At 37.7% G+C, this 23744-nt stretch overlaps 5 protein-coding genes across 6 annotated transcripts; 4 read left to right on the top strand and 1 right to left on the bottom strand.

The window, feature by feature from the left end:
* Window positions 1–1294: 1294 nt before the first annotated feature.
* Window positions 1295–2915, top strand: LOC137743776 (PHD finger-like domain-containing protein 5A). 2 transcript variants are annotated; one of them, XM_068483716.1, is made up of 2 exons: window positions 1295–1486; window positions 2434–2915. In XM_068483716.1, the coding sequence occupies exon 2, from the start codon at window positions 2452–2454 to the stop codon at window positions 2782–2784; it is 333 nt and encodes a 110-aa protein (XP_068339817.1). In that variant the 5' UTR covers window positions 1295–1486; window positions 2434–2451; the 3' UTR covers window positions 2785–2915. The 2 variants fall into 2 exon arrangements, with proteins under 2 accessions (XP_068339817.1, XP_068339818.1); XM_068483717.1 differs by having other exon boundaries at window positions 1295–1510.
* Window positions 2916–6313: 3398 nt separating this feature from the next.
* On the top strand, window positions 6314–12330 carry LOC137741628 (protein PSY3-like). The gene is made up of 2 exons (XM_068481324.1): window positions 6314–6418; window positions 12080–12330. Exons 1-2 carry the CDS (start codon window positions 6331–6333, stop codon window positions 12232–12234), a joined length of 243 nt encoding a protein of 80 aa, XP_068337425.1. The 5' UTR covers window positions 6314–6330; the 3' UTR covers window positions 12235–12330.
* A 1152-nt stretch (window positions 12331–13482) lies between these two features.
* LOC137741580 (selT-like protein) lies at window positions 13483–15198 on the bottom strand. The gene is made up of 4 exons (XM_068481274.1): window positions 14967–15198; window positions 14782–14855; window positions 14171–14489; window positions 13483–14040 (listed from the first exon to the last, which is right to left on the bottom strand). Exons 1-4 carry the CDS (start codon window positions 15141–15143, stop codon window positions 13930–13932), a joined length of 681 nt encoding a protein of 226 aa, XP_068337375.1. The 5' UTR covers window positions 15144–15198; the 3' UTR covers window positions 13483–13929.
* Window positions 15199–16017: 819 nt separating this feature from the next.
* On the top strand, window positions 16018–23021 carry LOC137741579 (internal alternative NAD(P)H-ubiquinone oxidoreductase A2, mitochondrial-like). Its single transcript, XM_068481273.1, has 12 exons — window positions 16018–16585; window positions 16673–17435; window positions 17712–18013; window positions 18234–18695; window positions 19146–19813; window positions 20238–20451; window positions 20547–20707; window positions 20896–20961; window positions 21202–21365; window positions 21726–21840; window positions 22049–22228; window positions 22311–23021. The coding sequence occupies exons 5-12, from the start codon at window positions 19538–19540 to the stop codon at window positions 22461–22463; spliced, it is 1329 nt and encodes a 442-aa protein (XP_068337374.1). The 5' UTR covers window positions 16018–16585; window positions 16673–17435; window positions 17712–18013; window positions 18234–18695; window positions 19146–19537; the 3' UTR covers window positions 22464–23021.
* LOC137743170 (U-box domain-containing protein 24-like) lies at window positions 16934–18340 on the top strand. Its single transcript, XM_068483063.1, has 6 exons — window positions 16934–17127; window positions 17351–17435; window positions 17543–17626; window positions 17712–17779; window positions 17877–18013; window positions 18234–18340. Exons 1-6 carry the CDS (start codon window positions 16934–16936, stop codon window positions 18338–18340), a joined length of 675 nt encoding a protein of 224 aa, XP_068339164.1.
* Window positions 23022–23744: the final 723 nt, after the last annotated feature.

Raw genomic sequence — 23744 nt, 5'->3', positions numbered from 1 at the left:
TAACGATAAATGCCGAAGAAGCTGCGATAAATGCTGAGGATGCATGCTACCGACGCATAAAATTGTCACCAGAGAAGATGATTAGGGGCAGACCACGGGAAGGTGGTGGCTTTTGAGGAAGGAGGGATAGGAGGAGAAGGGAGGAGTGTGAATAAAAGGAGGGGCAGTGGTACTACCGCCGATCCTAAACAGGCGCAAGGGGCGGCGGCTGATTGGGTGTGGTTTGTGAGAGAGGTTTTGGTGTTTTTGGTAAGAGAGAGAAGGGGAAGCAATAAAGTGTGGTACTAACACACCAAATTCATGCACTAAATAATGTGATGCATCTACACTATATATTTTTTTTATTAAAATAATTAATAAAATTCCAACTTAAATTAAAGCACAAATTTGATTGGTGTCACATTATTTGGTCTGCTTAGCATTATTCTTTTACGAATTAGGAACTTCGTATGCCTTGATGACATGTGAATGAGAAAAGAAAAAAAAACTCACTTTTTTTTTTCTTGCGAAATTTCTTTAATGCTCATGATTTTTTCCTAATATTCTCTTTCAATTATGCATGGAAGGTTATAATAGTATTATTATTGGTTTTTGGTTAACGTAAAGTTTCATAATAGATGATATATATAGAATATGGAACTTTATAGAGAGTAATAATGTCTATGCATCATACTGCAGATTTATCACACCAATCTCCACTCCTTTTAACAACTAACAATTTAATCAACTAACGCTATCGTTTGTCAAAAATAAAAAAGTAGTATAGATTAACAAATTACAAGGTTGGGTTAGAAAAATTCACATAAGGTATTTACTTTGCTTGCCCGATTGTTGAATTTACTGTCATATTTTATATATATTTGAATAGCAAATTCGATATTAATTTATTTTTTTACTTTTTAATGTAAATATATCGTTATATTAAGTGTCGTAATATAGAATAAGTAGTTTGAATTCTATTTGACTCTTTCAAGTTAACTGTATCTTATCTTTTTTTTTTTTTTTTTTTTGCATAAATGATTTTTACATAATAATTCATAATATGAATGGTTCTGATCATAAACGCGAAACTCTGTAACTCCGTAAATTTCTTACAAAATATTTTTAAGTATTATACCGTTAATGAATTAAATAATTAATTGTTAAAGGAGAAAAAAAATTAGTAAAATCAATCTTTCACCATAGTACATAAACATAATTATTTTTTGTCGTTACCTAAAATGTTATAAGCCCCTGTAGCGAACTACTAAATCTGGCGAGGATCGTTTTCCTTTGACAACCATTCATAGTGGGCCCCTTTTAGTACCGAGTCTACCGACTTGAAAGCCTGGATTGTTCTTGAAACATCAACCGCTCCTCTTTTCCCTTATACAAAGGTAGAGCAGAACGGCGTCCGGCTTTAGTTTTGCTCGAGTTCTTAACTCCCGGCGCGAGTTTGCATCTCGGAGAAGTTAGAGGATACCTGAACTTGCCTTCTGCGGCGCAGGTTAGCCTCCTGCGACAAACACTTGTATGACATATGCTCATTATCTTCGTTTTGTGAGGTTAATTTATTTGATTTGATTAGGTTCCCATAACAAGGAAAACAATTGATTTTGGTTTTTGGGTTTTTGTTTTTCCTTCATAGTTTCTTATTAGATTTTAGAAATTTTTAGGTGAATTTTCGGTTCGTTGTCTGTGTACTACTTTCTTTTAGTTTTTTTTTTTTTTTTTTTTTTTTAATGTTGATTTTTGTCATCAGTTATGAAGCTTGATAGTTGATGATAGATGGTTCATGTTTGTTTAATGCGCTCTCGTTAATTCCTGTATTCGTGGTCATGAGTGTTAGGTTAGTCGGTGTTGATGGGAAAAACTTTTGACAGACTGACAACGAAACATGGTTGGTAGATTGTCTTTCATATTCATATTGTGTTATATTAGACCATGTTGGTGTTGGTCGAATGAGTTAGTGAGTCTGACAATGCAACTTGGTAGATCATTGAACTTATTCATGTCATGATATATTAATGGAAGAATTGACAGTCTAACAACACAATCCGATTATGTTAGATTAGACTGCGTGACAAGAATTATTAATTATCATGTTTTTGTTTGTTACAATTCATGTATTTGTTTCTTTAGGTGGAAGTTTGATTGATGTTCATGTATTATTTAATGTGTTCTGTTTGCATAGAGCTCTCGGTATTCATGGTTATGTGCTTGGGCAGTGGTTTTTATTCTATCTTTCGGCATTGTCCCAACGAACTATTGACAGTCTACAACACAATATGTTTGATCGCGGTCCGCTTAAGTTCCCAACATATAACGTATATACGCTAACATGATCGGTTAAATTATACCACACGACAAGAATATATTAGTGTTCATGTTCTTTTTTTTATCAATTCCAAGTCCAAATACTAACCCCATTCAACGTTGGTCTGATGTCTGCAGATCATTACAAAGTGAGGTATGGCCAAACATCACCCTGATCTGATTATGTGCCGGAAACAACCGGGGATCGCCATTGGACGGCTTTGCGAGAAGTGTGATGGCAAGTGTGTGGTCTGCGACTCCTACGTCCGTCCTTGCACGCTTGTGAGGGTTTGTGTTGAATGCAACTACGGATCTTTCCAAGGCCGGTGTGTAATCTGCGGCGGGGTTGGAATTTCCGATGCCTACTATTGCAAAGAGTGTACGCAGCAGGAGAAGGATAGGGATGGATGTCCAAAGATTGTGAATTTAGGTAGTGCGAAAACCGACCTCTTTTACGAACGCAAGAAATATGGCTTTAAGAAACGATGATCGTCATTAAGCATCACTAAGATGTACTTAGATGTTGTAACGATTTGTATTTGGAGGTTATTACAAGCATATTTAGACTCCTTCGTGTAATGACTTTCTCTATCAATCCATACATGGCTACAGGTTGTACAAGAATCTAGTTTTGTATCTGCTCTCTGTTTTCGTTAATGGTACTTGAAGGTCAAAACCTAAAAAAGAGAATTAAAGCACATATGAGCAGAATAGTACCACAACAATGGATTAAGATTATTTCCCCTCTAAATTTCCTACCAATCCTCTCATAAATTGTTATTATTAAGTCACGTTAATTTTTTGTGTTGACTTACAAACAAAGGAAAATGAAATGAGGGAAGGGGAGGGGATTTGAAAGGAAGAGAATCTTACTCCCACAACAATCTATTATATCCAAAGTGAATGGAGGGGCCTCGTGTGGCTGGGCGTAGAGCCGAGATGAAGTTCTAACCATCCGTCAGAGAAAAAAGAACGAATGGAACTTGTAGGCTCAATAAGACATTGTCCCATTGTTACTGTATGGTCGAATTAATTAAAAAGTAGGAAGAATTTGTGAGTTTAGAGAGAGAATCTCTCTTGCAACTGAGGACATCACATAACAACTATCTAAGATTGATAATATAGTATTTTAATACATGGCAATTATCTATGCCATATGCAATGCCACTAGAATAATACAAGGGTTTTTATCATAAATGGTCTCTGAAATTAACCCTTACCATCAACATGGTCCTTGAAATTGAAAATCAATTAATGTAGTCCTTGAAAATAGGTGTCGCAAATCAAAGTGGTCATTTCGTCACAATTTTGTTAAAAGCTCCGTTAAGTGCTTATGTAACACATAAATGGGCCCCATTAGATTTACTAATTTTTATCACAAATGGTCTGTAAAATTAACCCACACCATCAACATGGTCCCTGAAATTGACCCACACTATCAAGATGGTCCCTGAAATTGAAAATCAATCAATGTAGTCCTTGAAAATAGATGTTGCAATTCAATATGATCCTTCTACCACAATTTTGTAAATTTTTTTGTTATATGCTGATGTGTATTTAATAATTAATTAAAATAGTTGTCTAAATATATTTTTGCACAATGAATTTTTTTTTCTTATAGTAGGGCCTACTTCAAATAGAGATCCCTTCCATAAATTCTCAAATGCACAAGACTTAACCAAGGCCTAAGAGGGGGCGAGGAAATAGTTTTCAACCAATAATAGACGCACCTTGGGTATAACCTCATTATCTCAAGGCAGACCTCAATGTTCTTTGCATCACCAGACCACTAAGGAAGCGCCAAACAAGCTCTCCAATATTAAGAATGTGAGGATGTTGATCGCCTAAATGTTAATAGTGATGTCCTAGAAGTTATTGCCAATCGACGAAGCCGTCACCAAATGTGATCTCGATCCAGGTTCAATCCAGTGAAATGTGTCAAAGTGTGTAAATATGGGTATATTGAGATTTTTTTTTATATAGAATACAGAGCGAAGGAGATAGAGAAATGTGAATTGGGATCGGAGGTGATTGCAGGACTGGGTTTTTCTGTTGACAACTTTTTTTTATTAACTATTAAATTATTAAGCCTATTTGTAATTTTTTTTATAAATTTAATTAGACTTGTATGACCCATTTATCTATCATATCAGCATATATATAATTTTTCACAAAATTGTGACGGAATGACTACATAGATTTGAGACACTTGCTAGACTATATTGATCACTTTTTAATTTTAGAGACCATTTTGATGTTGTGGGTCAATTTCAATGATCATTTTAATGTCTCGGGTCAATTTCAAGGACCATTTGTAAGAAAAAATGACTTATGGGGTCTATTTATGTGCCATAACAACACTTAACAGAATTGTGACAGAATTACCACATTGATTTGCGATACCTATTTTCAGGGACTACATTAATTGACTTTCAATTTCAATGACCATCTTGATGGTAAGGGTCAATTTTAGAAACCATTTGTGATAAAAACTCATAATACAATGGTTGTAAGATAATTTTTCTCGTGTTTGCGAAAGAGAGGGAGAGCCAGATGGGAGGCTATTTTGCCATGCTCAAGTTCTTACTAAGTTCTTTAGTAAGATGAATGCTAGCTATCTTCTTCTTTTATCTTTCCCTACTTGTCTTTTCCACTCAACCGTTGCCACATAAACTCCAGTATTACTTAAAAGTTAAAACTCAATATCTAATGTGTTGATAATCTAATTCTTTAAACAACAATGGAGTTCGCATGGCAACGAATGAGTGAGAAATGCAAATAGAGAAAGATAAGAGGAAAATGTAAGTATTTATTTCATTAGTAATATAAATGTACGTTTACTGGTAGCTGCATCGAGATCGTTTTGAAAAAATATCTTACTTAGATTAGTTCATTAAATTTGAATCAAACTTATTAAACTGAAACGATATCAGTAATTATATTTGCGTCGGTAGCACTATATTATCACCAAACGTTGTACATGGAGACTAGAGTAGAGTGTGTGAAACAGCTAATGGCAAAAAAATAATACACATGATTACAACTTTTGAACGAGAAAAGGAAGCCGCGGCCTGCTTCTGTCTGGCAATGGCTTGGCTACCTTATCTGGTAATTAAGGGAGGAGATCGACATCAACACCGTTAACTTTTAAAAGTCAGCATCTTCAGATGCACTCTTGACAGCCATCATCTGTGAACGTCAACTTTTAACATGGTAGTATTATTAGCATGCAAAGTTTTTGTGTGTATTGAAAGGAGGGAGGATCCTCGCTGAATTCTCTTTTGTGAGAATTCCGGATGTCCTTCAATTACATTTATTTATCGTACATCGTGTGATTAGTTTTTGTCAGGTATTATTTATATTTAATTTTAAATAAAAAAATTCATAATGATTTCTAATCGCATGATATACGATGAACGGATGTGATTGGAGGATCGGGCAATGATCCTACTGGTATTGAAAACATATGTTATATATATATATGTATGTATGTATATTATTTTACGTGTTATATGATAAACGACATTATAAAGATATATATTTTGTTATTTTGAGGAGTTTTGAATTCTGGGCGTGGCTCACTTATGTCCACCATTTCCCCCACCTTACAACTTTTAAAATATATTAATATAAAACAAACACACGTTGCTACAAGTTAAGTAACGTTATGTGGTGGTGTTACGGTTACACCAAAAAGTATGAGCTCGTTTGGATGTACTTTTAAAATTACTAAAACGTTTTTGGTAAAAATATTTTTACAACCAATTCTTAGTAAAAATGCAAGTAAATTCTAAAAAAAACACTTAAAGTGCTTCATGGAAGAAGCACTCAATTGGTGTTTTTTGCAAAAAGCACTTTAAGTGCCTTTGGAACCAAAAATTATTTTCTCTAAAAACGCTTTCAGTCATTTTAAAAGCACATCCAAACGAGCCATATACCGGTTTGGCATTATTCAACCTATAAATACAGCAATATTGGTTCGTTCATCCTTCTGGTATATGATTATCAGAGTCAACCAGGGAGAGAAAAAGAGAGATGGGATTTGGAGGTACTCGGTTGTGCGTATGTCTCTTGCTTGCCTTCGCTGTAATTTCTTCTGCTCAGAACACCGTTCTATTCTCAGGTATGGATATATGTTTCTCTCTCTACCTATATCTTCTTCAACCACTTGTTCGCGTAAAACTTGCCTCCAACGAGTCGATTTTCATACCCTCTCTCTGTGCATCGTTCTCCATTGATCACGTGAAGAACGAGGGATATGAAACGCGTTGCAGGCAAGTCTTTCTTCTACGGTCCTTCAACTGATGCATAGAAACAATCATCTCCAAAGGCATTGAATTGCTCTCCTTTTCCAATCTTGTTCTTGGAACACAATGAGTTCTTTAAAAAGTAAAAACTACAGCAATCGATAGAGTTGCTTAGTTTGAAATTGGAAAATTATTATGTTGGAAATTAATTCTATAATACTGTGTATATTTTGTCTCGTTACGATATATACAATGAACCTTAATATATACTAATTAATATTATTAAGAATATAAATCTAGGAATTAATTATTCATTGATCAGCACCGTCTGGTATCCGTTGCCTGCGTTTTGGAATCAATTGGGTTGGAGGGGTGTGGAAATGTGTGCAACACCAGCTGGGATTGGCATTCATACTCTCATCTCATGCATCCATATTTTATATATATATATATATATATATATATATATATATATATTATGTTTTATCTCTTTTATATACGAATGATTTGTATATTTGCTAGTTGTGCTTATGGACACTAGTATTCACACACCAATTGAGACTTTGTGGGCCCATTCTATAATGTATTTTAACGATTTGAATTGTTTATTTTTTGAAATATCATTTATTGATTATTTTTGCAAAAAAATAAACAAATTCAAAACCATTAAGACATTCATTAGTAGTGAAGTAAATGGTAATTAAGGATAAAAATGTAATTACACCTAGCTACAAGAGATAATACTTAGAGGTTAAGGAATCTTGGTTAGTTTTGGAGGTTTCTTTTCTGTTAGCTATGATAGCTTTTGTATAAATATTCAAAATGTAATGTTATTCATTTTATCAATGGAAAAATACTTTTCCTAATCTGGTATTAACCGCCTATAGTCTCACGACACCTCTTTGATCCAATTTTCCCGCTTCTTTCTGCACCGCCTAATCTTCTTCATCTTCTCCAATCAATCAATCGATTTCTTGAACTTGATCGTGATTTCTTCGTCCACCTATAGCTATGGTGACCTTTGCATCTCTTTCTTTGGAATCGGATTCTCCTATTTATCCGTTTCCTAATGTAATTCCCAACCCTAATTCTGCAATGTCTTCTTCCATTACAATCCAAAATATTGGATCCATGGTTCCAATCAAGCTCACTACTACAAATTATCTGACATGGAGTGCTTTGTTTGCTTCGATCTTCCGTTGTTACAATCTTACTAGTCTCATTGATGAAACTATGGCGGTGCCGCCCAAATTTCTTCTTGATTTGTTAGGGAATCAGACTGCAACTCTCAATCCAGCCTATGTCACTTGGTTTGAGAATGATCAAAACATTCTTATCTGGATTAATTCAACTCTTTCTGAATCTCTAATTCTTTACACAGTTGGTGTGACTTCTGCTCGAGAACTTTGGGTGAAATTGGAATCACAACTTGCAACTACATCTCAATCTCACATTCACAAGCTTCGATCTCGTCATCCCAGTCTTGTTAAAGGTGAATCAACTGTTGCTCAATATCTCCAGCAAATTAAAGAAATCGTAGATGCACTTGCAAGTGTTGGTGTTCCAATTGAAGATTCAGAACTAATCTTAGTCACTCTTCATAGATTGCCTCCCAAATTTGACTTTTGTGGATGTTATTCAGTTTTGTATTAGATCCACAACTATTGATGAATTAGATTCAACTCAATAATCGGAAGAAAATCATTTCAGCTGCATCTTTTCAGGCGTATAATTCTTCTGCTGGTATTCTTTCTTTGCCTGCAAACCCTAATCGTCAAGCTTTTGTTGCTCAACATGTTCCTAATTTCAAGAATCAAGGTCGCAATGTGGAACGCAATTATCAGAATTCCAATTGTGGCAATTATTAGACTCGTGAAAACTACAGATTCAACAATGACAAGAATAACTATTCTTGAAACACCACTAAAAAATTCAATTGCGGAGCTCACAACAATTACTCTTCCAACAGAAAGATCTCTTGTCATATTTGTCGTCAACTAGATCATGAAGCTTGTGACTATCCTCATAGTATAGATCAAAATTACCATGGCAAATCTTCTCATTCTATTATGATTGCCAGCACTTCTAATTCTACACCTACCTGGATTGTAGACTTCGGTGCAAGCTCGCATATGACAAATTCTTATGCAAATCTTCAGAATCCAGAAGTATACAATGGGCCTGAGCAAGTGTATATTGGAGATGGCAAAGGTTTGCCTATTCTTCACTCTGGATGATCTTTCTTCGGGGATGCTGTTTTTTAAAGGTCCAGTTCAACATGGATTCTATCCTTTTTCACTCAGCATCATCTCCTGCTACTTCTCATCAAGCATTCACTGCATCTGTCAAAGCTCCAAGGCATTTCTGGCATCAAAGATTGAACCACCATTCTGTTAAGATCATAAATAAGTTGGCATCTCAATCATGTATTTCTGTTTTTGATGGTTCAAATAAGACTTTTTGCTCAGATTGTCCACTAGGGAAATGTTTTAAACTTCATTTTTCTAGTACTACTTGTACTACAAGTAAGCTTTTAGAACTTATCCATACGGATGTCTGGGGATCATCACCTACAGTTTCTCACCATGGTTTTAGGTATTATGTCATTTTCATAGATGACTATACACGATATTGTTGGTTCTATCCCTTAAAGTGTAAATCTGATGTACTTTCCACTTTTATGCAATGGAAATTACTTGTTGAATTCTCTGAGTACAAAAATTACTGCACTAAGGTTTGATTCTGGTGGAGAATTTGTTAGTATTGCCTTCTCTAAATTCTTAGCTATCCATGGAATTCAACATCAGCTTACTTGTCCTCACACCTCAAAGCAAAATGGGTGTACAAAACGTAAGCACATGCATATAGTTGAGACTGCTCGGACTCTTTTGATAACATCTAAGGTGCCTCATTATTATTGGGTTAAGGCTTTTGCTACATTAGTTTATCTTATCAACAAATTACCAACTATTTCCAGATCTTCTCTTTAGCAGTCTCTCTTCAAGAAAGTACCAGACTATAAGTCACTCAAGGTCTTTGGTTGCAGTTGTTTCCCTTGGTTAAAGTTGTACACATCTTCAAAATTGGATCTTAAAGGCAAGGCATGTGATCTTCAATGAGTTGACTTTTCCATTTTATACCTTGCACCCTTCACCATCAAATCCTGTTACCTCCCCATTATACCAATCTCTCATTCTATCATCCCTCACTTTTACTACTTTTCCTCCTCACACCGTATCTACATCAGATCCAGTAACCACATCAGCTCCATCAAATCTTACAACCTCATCAAGCCTTCTATCCACATCCAATTCTGTACCCACATCAAATCCCTCAAATCTTGCAACCTTATCAGCTTCTGCAATTCCATTACATCCTACTTTTTCACAATCTACCTCTCATATCAACATCCACCCAATGCAGACAAGATCCAAGTCTGGAATTTTCAAACACAAAGCCTTAACTGCAACTAAGCCTATTCATCCTCATTTTGTAGTTGATTATGTACTTACAACCTACTTACAAGCTTCTAAACACTCTCATTGGCACACAGCAATGCAATATAAGTTTAATGCTCTTCTAAAACTGGTACTTGGTCTTTTGTACCTTCTTCCTCTTCTCACAATCTTGTGGGATGTAAGTCGGTTTTTCGGATCAAAAGGAAATTAGACGACTCTATTGACAGGTATAAAGCCTGTTTGGTTGCTAAAGGGTTTCACCAATAAGAAAGCCTTGACTATACTGAAACCTTTAGTCCAGTGGCCAAACTTGTGACCATTAGACTTATTCTAACTCTTGCAGCACAATATGATTGGTTCCTAAACCAATTAGATGTAGTAATGCCTTCCTACATGACACATTTACTTACTGAATCAGTGATTATGCAACAGCCACCTGGCTTTGAAGATCCATCAAAACCAACTCATGTTTGTCAACTTCACATATCACTCTATGGTTTAAAACAGGGTCCTCGAGCTTGGTATGACAAGCTTCATAATGCTTTGCATTCTCTTGGGTTCACAGGTTCTCAAAGTGATCATTCTCCATTTGTGAAGAGATCTCCCACTTTGGTATTCATCCTAGTCTATGTGGATGACATATTGGTAATTGGTCCATCCCTTGCAGCCTGTCAAGAAGTTATAACACAACTCAATGCTCATTTCCCCATTAAGGATCTTGGTGCTCTTCAATACTTTCTTGGCATTGAAGTCAAAAGATCATCATCAGGTTTCTTTATATCTCAAACAAAGTACATTTTGGATCTCTTGACAAAAGAAAAAAAAAATGAAAGGGGATAAACCTTGCAGCACTCCTCTAAGTACAACCAAGCTTGATCACTCATCTCATCTACTTGAAAATGCTTCTGAATACCGATCTTTAGTTGGAGCTCTTCAATATTTAACCTGGACATAACCTGATCTTAGTTTTGCAGTCAATTTGGTTTGTCAGTTCATGCACAGTCCTAGAGTTTCACATATGCAAGCAGTTAAACACATCCTCAAATATCTCAAGGATTCCCTTGATCTTGGTTTATGGTTCTCCAAGTGTTCCTAAGCTCCATCTATTCAAGCATTTTCATACGCCGATTGGGTAGGATATTATTTGGATATAAGATCCACTAGTGGTTACTGCATATTTTTTGGTAACTCACTAATTAGATGGAGTGCTAAAAAGCAACCCACTGTTGCTAGATCATCAACAAAAGCTGAATATCGATCTCTTGCAAATGAAGCTGCTGAAATCACTTGGCTATGCAAATTGCTTGCTGATATTGCTTATCATCTGCCTTGTTCTCCATAGTTATGGTGTGATAATGTCTTTGCCATATCTTTAGCAAAGAATCCTATTTTCCATGCTTGGACCAAGCATGTTGAAATCGATTATCATTACATTCGTGAAAAGGTTATGGCAAACCAAGTATTTGTGCATTTTGTTTGTGCACATGATCAAGATATTTGTACCAAGCCTCTATCAAAGCCCAGGTTCTTGCTTCTGAGAGACAAACTTCAACTGAGAGTTCCACAGTTTTGTTTAAGGGGGGATATTAAGGATAAAAATGTAATTACACCTACAAGAGATAATACTTAGAGGTTAAGGAATCTTATTAGTTAGTTTGGAGGTTTTCTTTTCTATTAGCTGTGACAGCTTTTGTATAAATACCCAGAAGTGTAATGTTATTCATTTTATCGATGGAAAAATATTTTTCCTAGTAAATGGTTTAGGTTCAACAAAAAAACTTAAACGCTTAATCCAAAGCTCATATTGTTTCAGATTTGGATAGTTTTTGGTAGACATGATATTTGAGAAAAGATCTAAAAGATAGACGGTTTAGATCGTTAAAATACATTACAAAATGAGTCATACAAAAAAGTGCGTAAAAAATTATTTACAAAAAGTTGTGTTACGGATATGTTTCCTGTATAATCCTTGTATTCGTCAAGCAGGTGTAGATTTATCGGTGTAATGTAGTAAACATTAATTGCTGGAGGCTGATTTTCTTCTTTTCTTTGTTGGTGTGCTTGGTTACCGTACTATAGATGATGAGGTGGTAATGGCAATGGAGATGGAGGGTAGGTCTTTGAGGGTGACGACAAACGACTACGACGACCCAACTGCAAATCGTGGGCATGATCCCTCCGCCTTCGCCTCCTCAAGGGTCAAGTCTGGCGGCGGAGGTGGCCGAAAAGGCTAAAGCTAATGGACCAATACATTGCTCAATGCTTGATTCAGAAAGGCTTATGTAATGCTTCATATATAACATATTTTAATTGCTTTTTTAATTGGCGTAACCTAATTGTTGTATTAAAAAAAAAATGGTATTCAAGATCTTTGCTATATTAATAAATAAGTGATGATGCAAGCCTTCATGGTCTTTGCCATATTTTCTTGATACCATTGTCGGCTCGGAAGAAGCGTAGTGGATACAGCAAAGGTTTAGATAAGCAAAGAGTAAATTGTAGCAATGGTCCCTTAATTTTAATCAAATTGGAGCAATGGTTCCTCAATTAAAAATGCATTACCATTGGTCCCTCAACTTATCAAAATGTGTACAAAATAAGTTATGTTAGAATGACCATTTATACAATTAGGGTCTCTCAACTCATCAAAGTGTGTAATTATGGTCATTTTCGTCAATTACGTCACAAATTTTGTCAAAACGAGTTATGTTGGAAGGACCATTGCTACAATTGGGTTAAAATTAAGGGACTATTTCTCCAGTTGAATTAAAGTTGAGGGACCAATGATAATGGATTTTTAGTTAAGGGACCATTGCTCCAATTGAGTTAAAATTAAGGGACCACAACTACAATTTACTCTATAAGTAAGCATGCATAAGCCGAATATGGCTCTCTTTCCCATCTCGATTACCTTTTTGTTGGCGTAGGTGCCACCGTATTTTGGCGCAACGAGGTGCCTGCCACCGTTGGCATGAATCCTACTACTGGGTGATGCTGGCGGCATTGAGGCGAGACCAAACTGATGTGGCAATGATGATGTGGCGACGGTGAGTGCTGTCATGGTTAAGGATTGGATTCAATGGATGGTTGATGGTGGCAGTGGCGATTCAACATATGCCTCCCGGTTTCGAACAAAAGGGTTACAGAAGATGTTCTTGCTGTTTATACTTTATAGGACATATATTGTGTCTGTTTATATGAATACTAATGTGATTTAGTTTCCTTTTGGATTCTTGAACTGCAGCATTGTCGTCACGTCGTATTATCGTCCTGCTGTGTTAGTAGAGGTTCTTTACAAGTACGTAAAGTTCCAACTCGAAACTCTACTGAAATTTGGTCACATTGCAGTTCAATTGGCAATATAACCACCATCTTCGGCTATTTCTTGATATGAAGCATAAACTGGCATCACCATTTCCCTTGGGTTGGAAGTTTTGAACAAATGAAAACATGCATTACATTTCCAAAACACCTCCATATGCTCAAGAAAATTGAAATGCACATTCAAATTCCATTTCCATCCGAGGCAGTTCCGGTATGCAGAGCGTAACTAGAGCCGGTACATGATCAAGTACAAAAAAAAATATACTCATACACTCAATATGAAAAACTAAATCCAGGAACAATTATACTTTGAGTAGATACGGGCACTGTATTCCGTGAAATGAAACTATATTAGCATGCTTAATAGAGTCAAAATCTGTTTTAACCCAATCGATGCCGATCTCAGATAACATGCAGAATCAGATTGTCGTTCAAAACCTATCAGCAAAACATTCTATTGGTGTCTCTACTCTGTATAACAGTGATGGGTAACAAATTTATTAAAACTTCGAAGCCTTTGAACCTACCAAGCAAGTATGCAAGCCAGTGTGCAAGCTTGAAACTCCAACCGCAAGCATTTGGGCTTTCCAAACCCAGCTAGTAGACTAAGACCGTAACTCTGAGTCTGTGATTCTTGAACTACCCAACTTACTCGCAATGGCATCTCTTAGTTCAAGCTCGCCCGGAAATCTTCCCTCCTTCAGCTTAGAGAAAACCTGCAACATACAAGAGAACATAAGCTAACACTCAATCATATGGCCAAAGGAGAAAAAAGGACTTAAGGAAATAGGAATGGTAATCTAGCTCCCAGAAAACATATGGCCAAAGAAAAAAGGGTTTGCTCACCAATTCATCGTTGAGGTAAACTTCGAAAGCACCAGTGCCTTGGAGGAAGGACTGCAATGCATTGCCAAGAAGCAAAGTGGATGCAATGGTACCAAATCTATTTGCACGCAGAGAATAATACCAAGCAGGAGGTGTCGCAAACCCCAACATCGGAAAAATATGCTCGCCTGCCATTACAATCCCAAAAACTACAACTTGAGCAACCGGAACCAGCTTGCTGACCACACGCTTTGGAAGGGGCGGAGGATAGTTCGAAAGATCAACATGGATTCCAGGAAAAGCGGCCTCCAACATCTTCGTCATTGTTACTGCACTCCCCCTACCAAATGCCAATTCTTTCGATAGGTAAATATAGTCCAATCCCAAGGATCCAATCTAACATGTTCAGAGCAAAACAAGTAGAAAACCACATCCTTATCGGAACACTAATTGGGAACTAACAGATAAAATCATGAGCATTTTACGGCTTAACTGATAAATCCCAGGACCCCAATAACACTTCAATTTCTATTGAATAACTGTTCAAATTGATCTTCTATCATGCCACATCACAATTCGAAATAAAATTAAAAACCCAATTCAATAAATCACAAAAGAAGTAAGAGAAATACTTGTAAGAGCAAGAAGTGCAGAAGCTAATTTTGACCGTGCTGCCGACGCCGATTGCCCCAAAACCGCTTGGTTTCTGAAATCCGATAAAAACCAAAGAAACACAGAGGGAAATTATAATACGAAGAAAATATGGAATCAATTGCAATAAATTATGGAAAGTGAAGAGGAATTCAGAGTGAAATACCTGTGAGGGTAAGTCTAAGGTTTCTTTGGCGACTGGAGGAGGCTGGTGTTGGAGGTGGGGATGGTGGTGGTGAGGAGGCTTGTGGGGCGGAGGTGGGGGCGGAGTAAAGAGGTTTAGGAGGTCGGTGCAGAAGAGGAAGAGTGGTAGCCCTAGCAGAACAAGCTGTGCTCGGTCCATTGCTGCAGTCTACAGAAAGTGTGTAGAGAGAGAGAGAGTTGGAGACGAAGATGGTTCTGTTCAGCCTTCTTTGATCGACTCAACTGGTAGGTAGGGGATAATATTATTTGGGCCTTTGGAGAATTTGGGCTCATTTCCTCTTGCGTAACTCAAATACATTTGGGCTTCTTGGCCCATAACTAGCACATTGATGGTCAATTATGTCTCGACCATCTAACAAAATTAGGAATATAAATTAGGAATTTTAAGTTTTAACGAAAAGTTTTTGGTACTGTTTATTTTAATGAAAAATCATATTTTTATATTAAAAAATCAATCTTGATACTATTCACTTTACATTTTATTTTGTCGTTTTCATTAAAACTCAAAGTTTTTAAGCCTCTTTTCATTAGTTTTTCCTATAAATTAGTCCCCTTGTGGGATCCTTCAATATTAGTTTTGTCAAATCCAACAGTTGAAAAGAAGATCGAACGACTGAAATTTAAATTCCATGGTCAAACAATAAAAAACAAATTTAATATGTGTATAAAAGTTTGATTGGTTAGTGTATATTAAAGTTTGGTTGGTTCAACAGTTGGCTGACGTGATTTGTTCAGTTTTGAAAATTTTGTCATAAATTAAACTTAGGTTTAAACATTCACTAAAATTAAGATAATATAACTCAAAGGTACATAAAAAAATCCTTACTGAAAAAATAATAGGGTTAAAATCCTTCCGCAATAATTAATATATCTTAAGTCATGAAATTTAGGTTCGAAAAATTGGTGACATTCACAGTTCACAAAGCTATATTCTGGATTTTAGTGATTTAAACATTTGGGTTTGAGCTTAATTTAATATGCGTATTAACTAATTTGTCCAATCTTAAATTTGCGTGATAATACGTGATTAGATGTTGATACACGTCGCCACCAAGCAATGTTTAGCAAAAACTTAATACGACTGCTAATAACTTCCAACACTTCCCTCTTTGCTCTTTGGCGCCTGCTCCTCTCTTACCGCGGTACGGCGGGGAAGGTGAAAAATCTTTTGCAATGACGTCATCATCGTCGTCCTTCGTCTCGTCGGCGCTAGACTCAATCTGCACCTCGCTCGCTGACATCTGCGCCGATCACTACCGCCACTCACCCTTCGACCTCCCCCGCCGCTTCCCCGGCTTTGCTGAACGCCTCCAGCTGTCACTCACCCACCTGACCCGCGCCACGTCATCGTTCGACTCCCTCCCTCCGTCCGCACCGCCCTCAAGGGCATCTCCGCCGACCTCGCCTTCGCACTCGAAACTGTGTCATTCTACAGAACCAAGGGCAAAATCTCCGTCCTCATCAACTGCCTCTCCCTCCGCGACCGCACAGTCGCCATCTCTGGCTGGCTCGCCCTCCTCGACGCCCTATTCAGGACCTCAACTTGATCTCTCCAGAGGCATGAAGCAAGCTTACTTCACAGTGAGTGGTGACGTCACTTCAGTTCATCTTTGATTCGAATCTTTGAATACGAATTTTGAATATTTAGGATTTTGAATCGGATTTTAGGTTACGGAGAAGCAAGAACGAGTTCATCACACTCTGATCGAAGACCAGCAAAGCAGTGGAGAGCGCGATAATCATGGACTTAGCCCGAGCGCTGGGGATCGACACTGAGAATCACGAGGAGCTCTCCAAGCAGATCAGGCTTCTCAAAACGACGTCGCAGGGTCCAATTTGGCGTCGGAACGGCGGGTTCTGTTGTCGTTGGAGAGGATTCTGGACAACTGGGCCGTGCGGCAGCCCAGTATCTCGGCTTGGAAGACGGGAATGGAGTTCGAAGAAGACGTTCATATTCAACCGTTTAAGAACTTTCTCTGTCCGCTGACGAAGGAGGTGATGCGGGACCCGGTAGTGCTCCAGTCGTCGCACACGTACGAGCGGACCGTCATTAATTACTGGTTCGAGCGGTGTTTGGAAGACTGGCGTGACCTGACTTGTCCGGTCACGGGTCAAGTTCTCAGGTAGCTGAAGGTGAAGCCGAATATTGGATTGGCCGGAGCTATTGAGGAGTGGGTCAATAGGAATGTTGAGATTGTGGTGAAAAGCATCTGAGCAAAGTGCCTCCGGTGGTGGATTGTGTGGAGGAAGTGCTGGATAATGTGTACAACATCTGGGAGGAGTATCCGAATTGTCGTATAGAGTTAGGAATGGTGGCATTCCTGTTCTTGTTGTTAAGATGCTCAGGAACAGTTCCAAGGGTATTGGGACATATTTGAGGAGCAAAGCTCTAATGGATTTGCTTAGCATGGCCAAGGATGAAGAAAGCAAGGTGGGTTTATCACTTTATCACGGTTTTATTTGGGTTTTTTGTCAAGTTATACTCTTCATGCTGAATTTTTTGTATTTTTCAATCAAGTTACACTCTGCATGCTGAAGCTTTTGCTCTGTGTGGAAAATTTGAAGTTTGAAATTGCAGTTTCTTTTGATAGTGTAGAACTTCCATTTCTTTTCCACAGTATGGTACGTTGATATTTGTTTCTAGTTGGCCCTTGCGGGTGTCTCAGATGTTGACTAATTTCTGATAGAATGTGTCAAACCTTTTTAGAAAATCATGCTACAAGAGGGTATCACTAGATTGACCATACAGTCTTACCAGGAGCTCAGAGAAAGAGAGTGAGTATGCTGTGAAACTGTTCCTTGAGTTCTCTAGTGACGAAGCTTGTTGCATTAAAAGAGCATCCGAGAAAGGCTCACTGGTTCTTCTCTTCAGTATGGCAGGAAACCTCGAGTATCCTGGTTTATCCAAATTGGCTGAGGTACTAAAGCAGATGGAGAAGGTGGGGGATAAGGTTCAGTATTTGGCTGCGGCCGGGAGATTTGAACCATTGCTTACTCGACTTTGTGAAGGTTTGTCTTGTACTAACTTTTGTTTTTCAATCTGAAAATCATTACCTTGTCATGGATTACATTTGGAAATTCAATTTTGCAAGTTTTCAGTACAAAGTAAATGGAATAAGAAAACAGGAGAGCTGGAAGGATCCACCTTTTTTAAAACTACGGATTGGGGTGTATGGTGTGATTTTATTTTCGCATGTTAGTATGGAATCTAAATTTTTTTTGGCAACAGGTTCCGACGGTGCCAAAATTGAAATGGCATCTTTGGTGGGAAGTATGACCTTGACAAATAGCAGCACGGCACAAACAGCCAGGCAAAGTGCTGAAAATACTGTTTGAGATGCTATCTAATCCAGAAGAAAGAGCAGAAAGCATTTAAGCATTGTACAACTTTTCATGTCTAAATGACAATGCAATCATCCTCGTTGATTCTGCTGTACTTCCCGCTCTTACAGATATCCTTTTTATAAACCAGCATACTTTACCGGAACTCAAAGAATTGGCTGCAGCAACTATTGCAAATATAGTGTCAAATTCAGGGTACTGGGAATTGGCATATGCTGACAAGGAAGGGCATTCCATGCAGTCAGAATCATTCATTTATAGTCTTTTGGGATCTTTACCACTTGCATCTCCTCAATGTCAAATTTCTATTCTCCACATCCTATAGGAATTGCGTCCCCCCAGGCATAACGTAAGTTTTATGTCCCCTCCTTAACTAGTTGTAACTTCTTTTTTCTGATTCAACAAAATTTTTCTCATATCTGTTACTAAATACCTTATATAAACACTAGTCTCTCAAAATGCCGGCTTTTAGTTAAGTTAAACACTGGCCTCTCATATCACTTGTACCGAATATTGTTTTGTCTTTTATTTTAGTTTAATTTGTCACTTATATTGGTAGGCTGATAACCTTTAATGCTATAACACAACAATCAATTGGGTTTGAAGATGTTGCCAATCAATTGATTAGAAGTTTGTTGGTGATTGTGTTGGCAAGTTCATGTGAAAGTTTAGGCATGTTGATTAATCATCTTGTCTTATCTCTGTCTCTAAACCTAAACTCTTACTCATGCCTAACTGCCTAACTCATACCTAACTGATTTGACATTTCGATCAACTTTTCTACATTCTGTTCATCAAGATCCTAAACTGCCACCTGACGAAGTCCCCGTGAAAACGACATGCGACAAATTCATCATAGCTGCAGAAAACGACACCAAATTGTTGGAACTTGCTCCACCTTCTTCAAGCTTACACAAATTTGTGCTGCAGGGCCACTCTCTGCTTTAACTATCACTAATCTAGGTCGTAACACTTCAGAACGCAATGTCTTGGTTCAGAAGCCTCATCCAAGTCTCAGTCACCACCGCCAGATCATCGGCCTGACCCAGAATTTCTGACCAGTTTTCCTACACTCTGCTCTCCCACTTCAGCACTGAGACGGCTCGCTCGAGTCCGACCAATGAGACTCCAGCTCCGGCTCCGACTCCAACCCATCAACAGCCGACCTTTTACTCAGGTCTGGGCCCCACGATGCCCGGTGACAAGCTGCGGGTGGTGGTCCTGGGCTCAGGCTGGGCCGGGTGCCGGTTCATGAAAGGTCTGGACACCGAGCAATATGACATCGTTTGTGTGTCGCAGAGGAACCACATGGTGTTTACACCGTTGCTGGCCTCCACCTGCGTCGGAACTTTGGAGTTCCGGTCTGTCGCCGAGCCCATTGCCAGGATCCAGCCCGCTATTTCGAGAGAAACCGGGTCGTATTTCTTCCTCTCCAATTGTATCGGCCTCAATCCCGATAAGCATGTGGCACGTCAATTTTTTTTTTTTTTTTGTTCTTGGATAGTAAATGGTGACGTGGGTATTTTTAGATTTACTGGTTTAGTGACTTTGTGGGTAAAAGTTTGAATCTTTTGGGTAAAAATTTGGCAATGGGTAATTCTTACTTGATTGAACTTTTGCTTTTCTGTAGTGAAAAATGTGAATTAATTAATTAGCTTCTGTGTTGTTAATATTTGGTATAGCTTCTGTGTTGTTAATATTTGGTAAAAAGTTTGATTTATATTTTTTTTTCTTTCTGAAAGTGGCTTAATTTTAAGGTTTTAACTAATTACTTGATTTGAAGTGCTACAAAGATTTGAGTTTTTTTTTCGGTTTTGGTGGAGAGAATATTCAAAATGTTTGGATTTCAAGATTGCCTTACTTGCAAGAATGTTGGTTTTGGGAAATGAAGGTGAAATGCGAGACAGTGATTGATGGAGCTGAACCCTTGAAGCCATGGAAATTTGAAATTGCGTATGATAAGTTGGTAATTGCTTTGGGAGCAAGGCCAACAACTTTTGGCATACAAGGTGTACAAGAACATGCAATTTTTCTTCGGGAAGTCACTCATGCCCAGGAAATCCGTAGGAAGCTGCTCCTAAACTTGATGTTGTCGGATGTGCCTGGTATACTGCTTCAGTTAGATTTAATTACTTGAGAACAACAATCACATGATATCAGATCTCATTGTGTATTTCATTTGATTTTGGTTTGGAGGTAGGTGTTTCAGAGGATGAGAAAAGTAGACTCCTACACTGTGTTGTTGTCGGAGGTGGTCCCACGGGAGTTGAGTTCAGCGGTGAACTTAGTGACTTTATTCAGAGAGATGTTCAGGAAAGATATGCTCATGTGAAAAATTATATTCATGTTACCTTGATTGAGGTTTGTCCATTAAATTCTCTCTGTGATTCAAGTTTCAACCATGTTGGAATACTCCTGCACATCTTATCTTTTGCAAAATTATTAGATATAAATGCAGTCCATGGAAAAACTTAAATCTGTAAACTGTTTATTGTAATGAGGAAGTAGATTTTCTCTATGACAACTGAGTAACGTTTTTGTCTTCATAGGTAAATGAGATATTATCATCATTTGACAATCAGCTGCGGCGCTATGTTACAAAACAGCTGACAACGGTAAGAGATATTTTATTCATAAAAGAACCTGTTGGCCTGTTATTAGTCAAATGAGATCATCTCCGAGAATCCTTCTTATGCACATAATGGCAACCTCAAATCGTTGCACCACCAGTAGTATTAAAAAACTAAGAGTGATTTCTCAGAGATTATCTCCCACAAACTACAGTTGTTGATTGCTAAAATTTATTCCCACTAATCTCTGGGTATGTTCATTGCTCATTTGATTGTTTCTCTCAGTCAGGAGTTCGTCTTGTCCTTGGAATTGTTAAGGATGTCAAGGATAAGAAAATAATTATTAATGATGGCACAGAGGTTCCTTATGGTCTTTTGGTATGGTCTACCGGTGTTGGTCCATCACCTTTGGTGAACTCCTTGCCACTTCCAAAATCTCCTGGTGGAAGGTGATGCTTAAGTATGTTTCTAATGGAATGAGTTTGTTCCTCCTCTCAACTACTGAAGCGTCTAACAAATCTAAGCTTATGAGTTTTCATAAATTTTGGTACCTTCTGGTGAACATTTTACTTCACTTTTTGCCCCCAAAATTTCAGTTTATATTTTTCCATTTCCTCCTCTGCAAGGCAAATCTTTCATTTCAATATCATCTGTCATTGTCTGCTTTAAATCTTTTCATATCATAAGGTATGATTTGGTCCATGTTTCCCATTCTTGCTCCCTATTTTTACTACCCAAATTGTTAAGTAAGCTTTAGAATGACATATCCTGTTAGCTTTTTTTTTTTTGACCCGTTTATCTAATTGCAGGATTGGGGTTGACGAGTGGCTGCGTGTTCCTGAGGCGCAGGATGTGTATGCAATTGGAGACTGTAGTGGTTTTGTTGGAAGTACAGGAAAACCAACCCTTCCAGCCTTGGCCCAGGTTAGGAATTGTTCGATTTTCTATTCTCATAGAGTCCCATGTGTTTAAAAGTCCATAAAATTTGTGTAGTGGTAGTATTTACTCTAACGGTTTAGCCAGCCGGCAAATGCACTGAAGTTCTTTGCTTTTAAAACGTGATTCTAGATTTTACAGTCTGCAGCTAAAGGGCAACTGAATCTTTATGCATATCTGTTTGAAATATTATAAGGTTGCAGAGAGGCAAGGAAAATATTTGGCCAATCTACTGAACAAAATTGGTAAAGCTGGTGGAGGGCATGCGAATGCTGCAAGAGATTATAAATACAAGGAACCATTTGTGTACAAGCATTTAGGAAGCATGGCGACTCTTGGGAGATTCAGGGCTCTCGTGGACCTCAGACAGAGCAAGGTGAATTTCAAGCCACTTCAAAGCCGCTGGTCTCGCACTTTAAGCCTAAGATAACTCATCTTTGTAGCAATTTTTTTTGCAGGCGGGTAATGGCATATCTATGGCCGGGTTCTCTAGTTGGTTTATTTGGCGCGGCACGTATTTAACCCGAGTCATAAGCTGGAGGAACAGATTCTATGTGGTGATTAACTGGCTTACAACTTTAGTGTTTGGGCGTGATACAAGCAAAATCTAGATTTGACAAGGAAGCGAAGATACCTAGTAGCATGAATACTACTACTCGGTGATGCTGGCGGCAGAAGTGGGATCAAACTGCGGTGGCAATGATGATGTGGCGGCGGTGAGTGTTGTGATGGTTAACGGTTGGATTCAATGGATGGTAATGCTGGTAGAGGCGATTGAACCGCTCCCGCGAAAAAATAAAAAAAAGAAAGTTGAATAAAGTATAAGAGATGATGGAGGTATGATACGATTGCTATGTTTTGTGCCATATCAGTTGGTTTAGTTCAGTTTGTTGCTGCCCTTAATATCACTCTACTGGTGTGCATTTCCAAGAACATTTGCCTCCCGGTTTCGAACGAGGACGTATACTATGTCTATTTATACGAACACGAATGTGATTCGGTTTCTTTTTCGAATTCATTCTTGAACTGCAGCATTGTCATCACATCGTATTATCGTATTGCTGTGTCAGTTGATGTTCTTTGCAAGTACGTACAGTTGCAACTGGAAACACTACTGAAATTTGTTCACATCGCAATTCTCTTGGCAATATAAGCACCATCTTCTGCTATTTCTTATGAAACGTAAATGGGCATCTCCCTCGGGCTCAGGTCGTTCTGCGTAACTCAAACAGATTTGGGCTTCATGGCCCATAACTAGCACATTGATGGCCAATTATGTCTATAGATTCGCATTTTCTTTGGACAATTATGTTGAAATATTATGAAATAATTCTGGTTTGCGGGGAGCTTGGAGATCAGTTAATTAAGAATTATGTGTTTGAAATCGGAATAAGAAGAAATTAGGTTATGGAGGAATCGGAGTGAGCATGAATAGAAAAAGTGACATTTTTAATTAAAGTCTAGACTATCTACTAGAAGTCGGAATATAAATCAGTTTGATTGCTGAAATACTCTTTGCACATAATAAACTTTGAAAAAATGATGGATGATTTCAGATTTGAGTGATTTTTATAGAGATGATTTTTAAAGTAAAACTTAAAAGATGAACGGTTAGATCGTTGAAATATGATGTATATTAAACCATACAAAGAACCCTCAAATAATTTGAGATATTTATCAACAAAAGAGGATTGTGTTATTATATTATCCTTTTACTCTCATATTCTTTAAACACAATACAAATTGAAGAACAAGAGTACACTACTCTTAACTTTTTTTTTGTCGAACTAAGTTACTTTCATTAAATAAAAGACTAATACAAGGAGAAAAGAGCTCAAAAGGCAGCCCAAAACCTAAATAGTAAATATAAGCCCATCAGGAAAAATCAAATA

This window comes from Pyrus communis, chromosome 8 (genome assembly GCF_963583255.1).
Source record: "Pyrus communis chromosome 8, drPyrComm1.1, whole genome shotgun sequence".
Classification (NCBI taxonomy): domain Eukaryota; kingdom Viridiplantae; phylum Streptophyta; class Magnoliopsida; order Rosales; family Rosaceae; genus Pyrus; species Pyrus communis.
Note: the sequence above shows the minus strand (reverse complement) of the source record. Positions and strands in the feature narration are given on the sequence as shown.

Coding starts and splice junctions, on each gene's coding strand:
- LOC137741628 (XM_068481324.1), top strand. CDS start 6,331: ATGGGATTTGGAGGTACTCGGTTGTGCGTATGTCTCTTGCTTGCCTTC. Junction 6,419..12,079: donor GAACACCGTTCTATTCTCAG/GTATGGATATAT, acceptor ACCGTACTATAG/ATGATGAGGTGGTAATGGCA.
- LOC137741579 (XM_068481273.1), top strand. CDS start 19,538: ATGCCCGGTGACAAGCTGCGGGTGGTGGTCCTGGGCTCAGGCTGGGCC. Junction 20,962..21,201: donor TTACAAAACAGCTGACAACG/GTAAGAGATATT, acceptor TGTTTCTCTCAG/TCAGGAGTTCGTCTTGTCCT. Junction 22,229..22,310: donor TGGACCTCAGACAGAGCAAG/GTGAATTTCAAG, acceptor TTTTTTTTGCAG/GCGGGTAATGGCATATCTAT.
- LOC137741580 (XM_068481274.1), bottom strand. CDS start 15,143: ATGGACCGAGCACAGCTTGTTCTGCTAGGGCTACCACTCTTCCTCTTC. Junction 14,856..14,966: donor CCTTAGACTTACCCTCACAG/GTATTTCACTCT, acceptor ATCGGATTTCAG/AAACCAAGCGGTTTTGGGGC. Junction 14,041..14,170: donor TTTACCTCAACGATGAATTG/GTGAGCAAACCC, acceptor TGTATGTTGCAG/GTTTTCTCTAAGCTGAAGGA.
- LOC137743170 (XM_068483063.1), top strand. CDS start 16,934: ATGGAGTTCGAAGAAGACGTTCATATTCAACCGTTTAAGAACTTTCTC. Junction 17,128..17,350: donor GTCACGGGTCAAGTTCTCAG/GTAGCTGAAGGT, acceptor TAAGATGCTCAG/GAACAGTTCCAAGGGTATTG. Junction 17,627..17,711: donor CATTTCTTTTCCACAGTATG/GTACGTTGATAT, acceptor AAACCTTTTTAG/AAAATCATGCTACAAGAGGG.
- LOC137743776 (XM_068483716.1), top strand. CDS start 2,452: ATGGCCAAACATCACCCTGATCTGATTATGTGCCGGAAACAACCGGGG.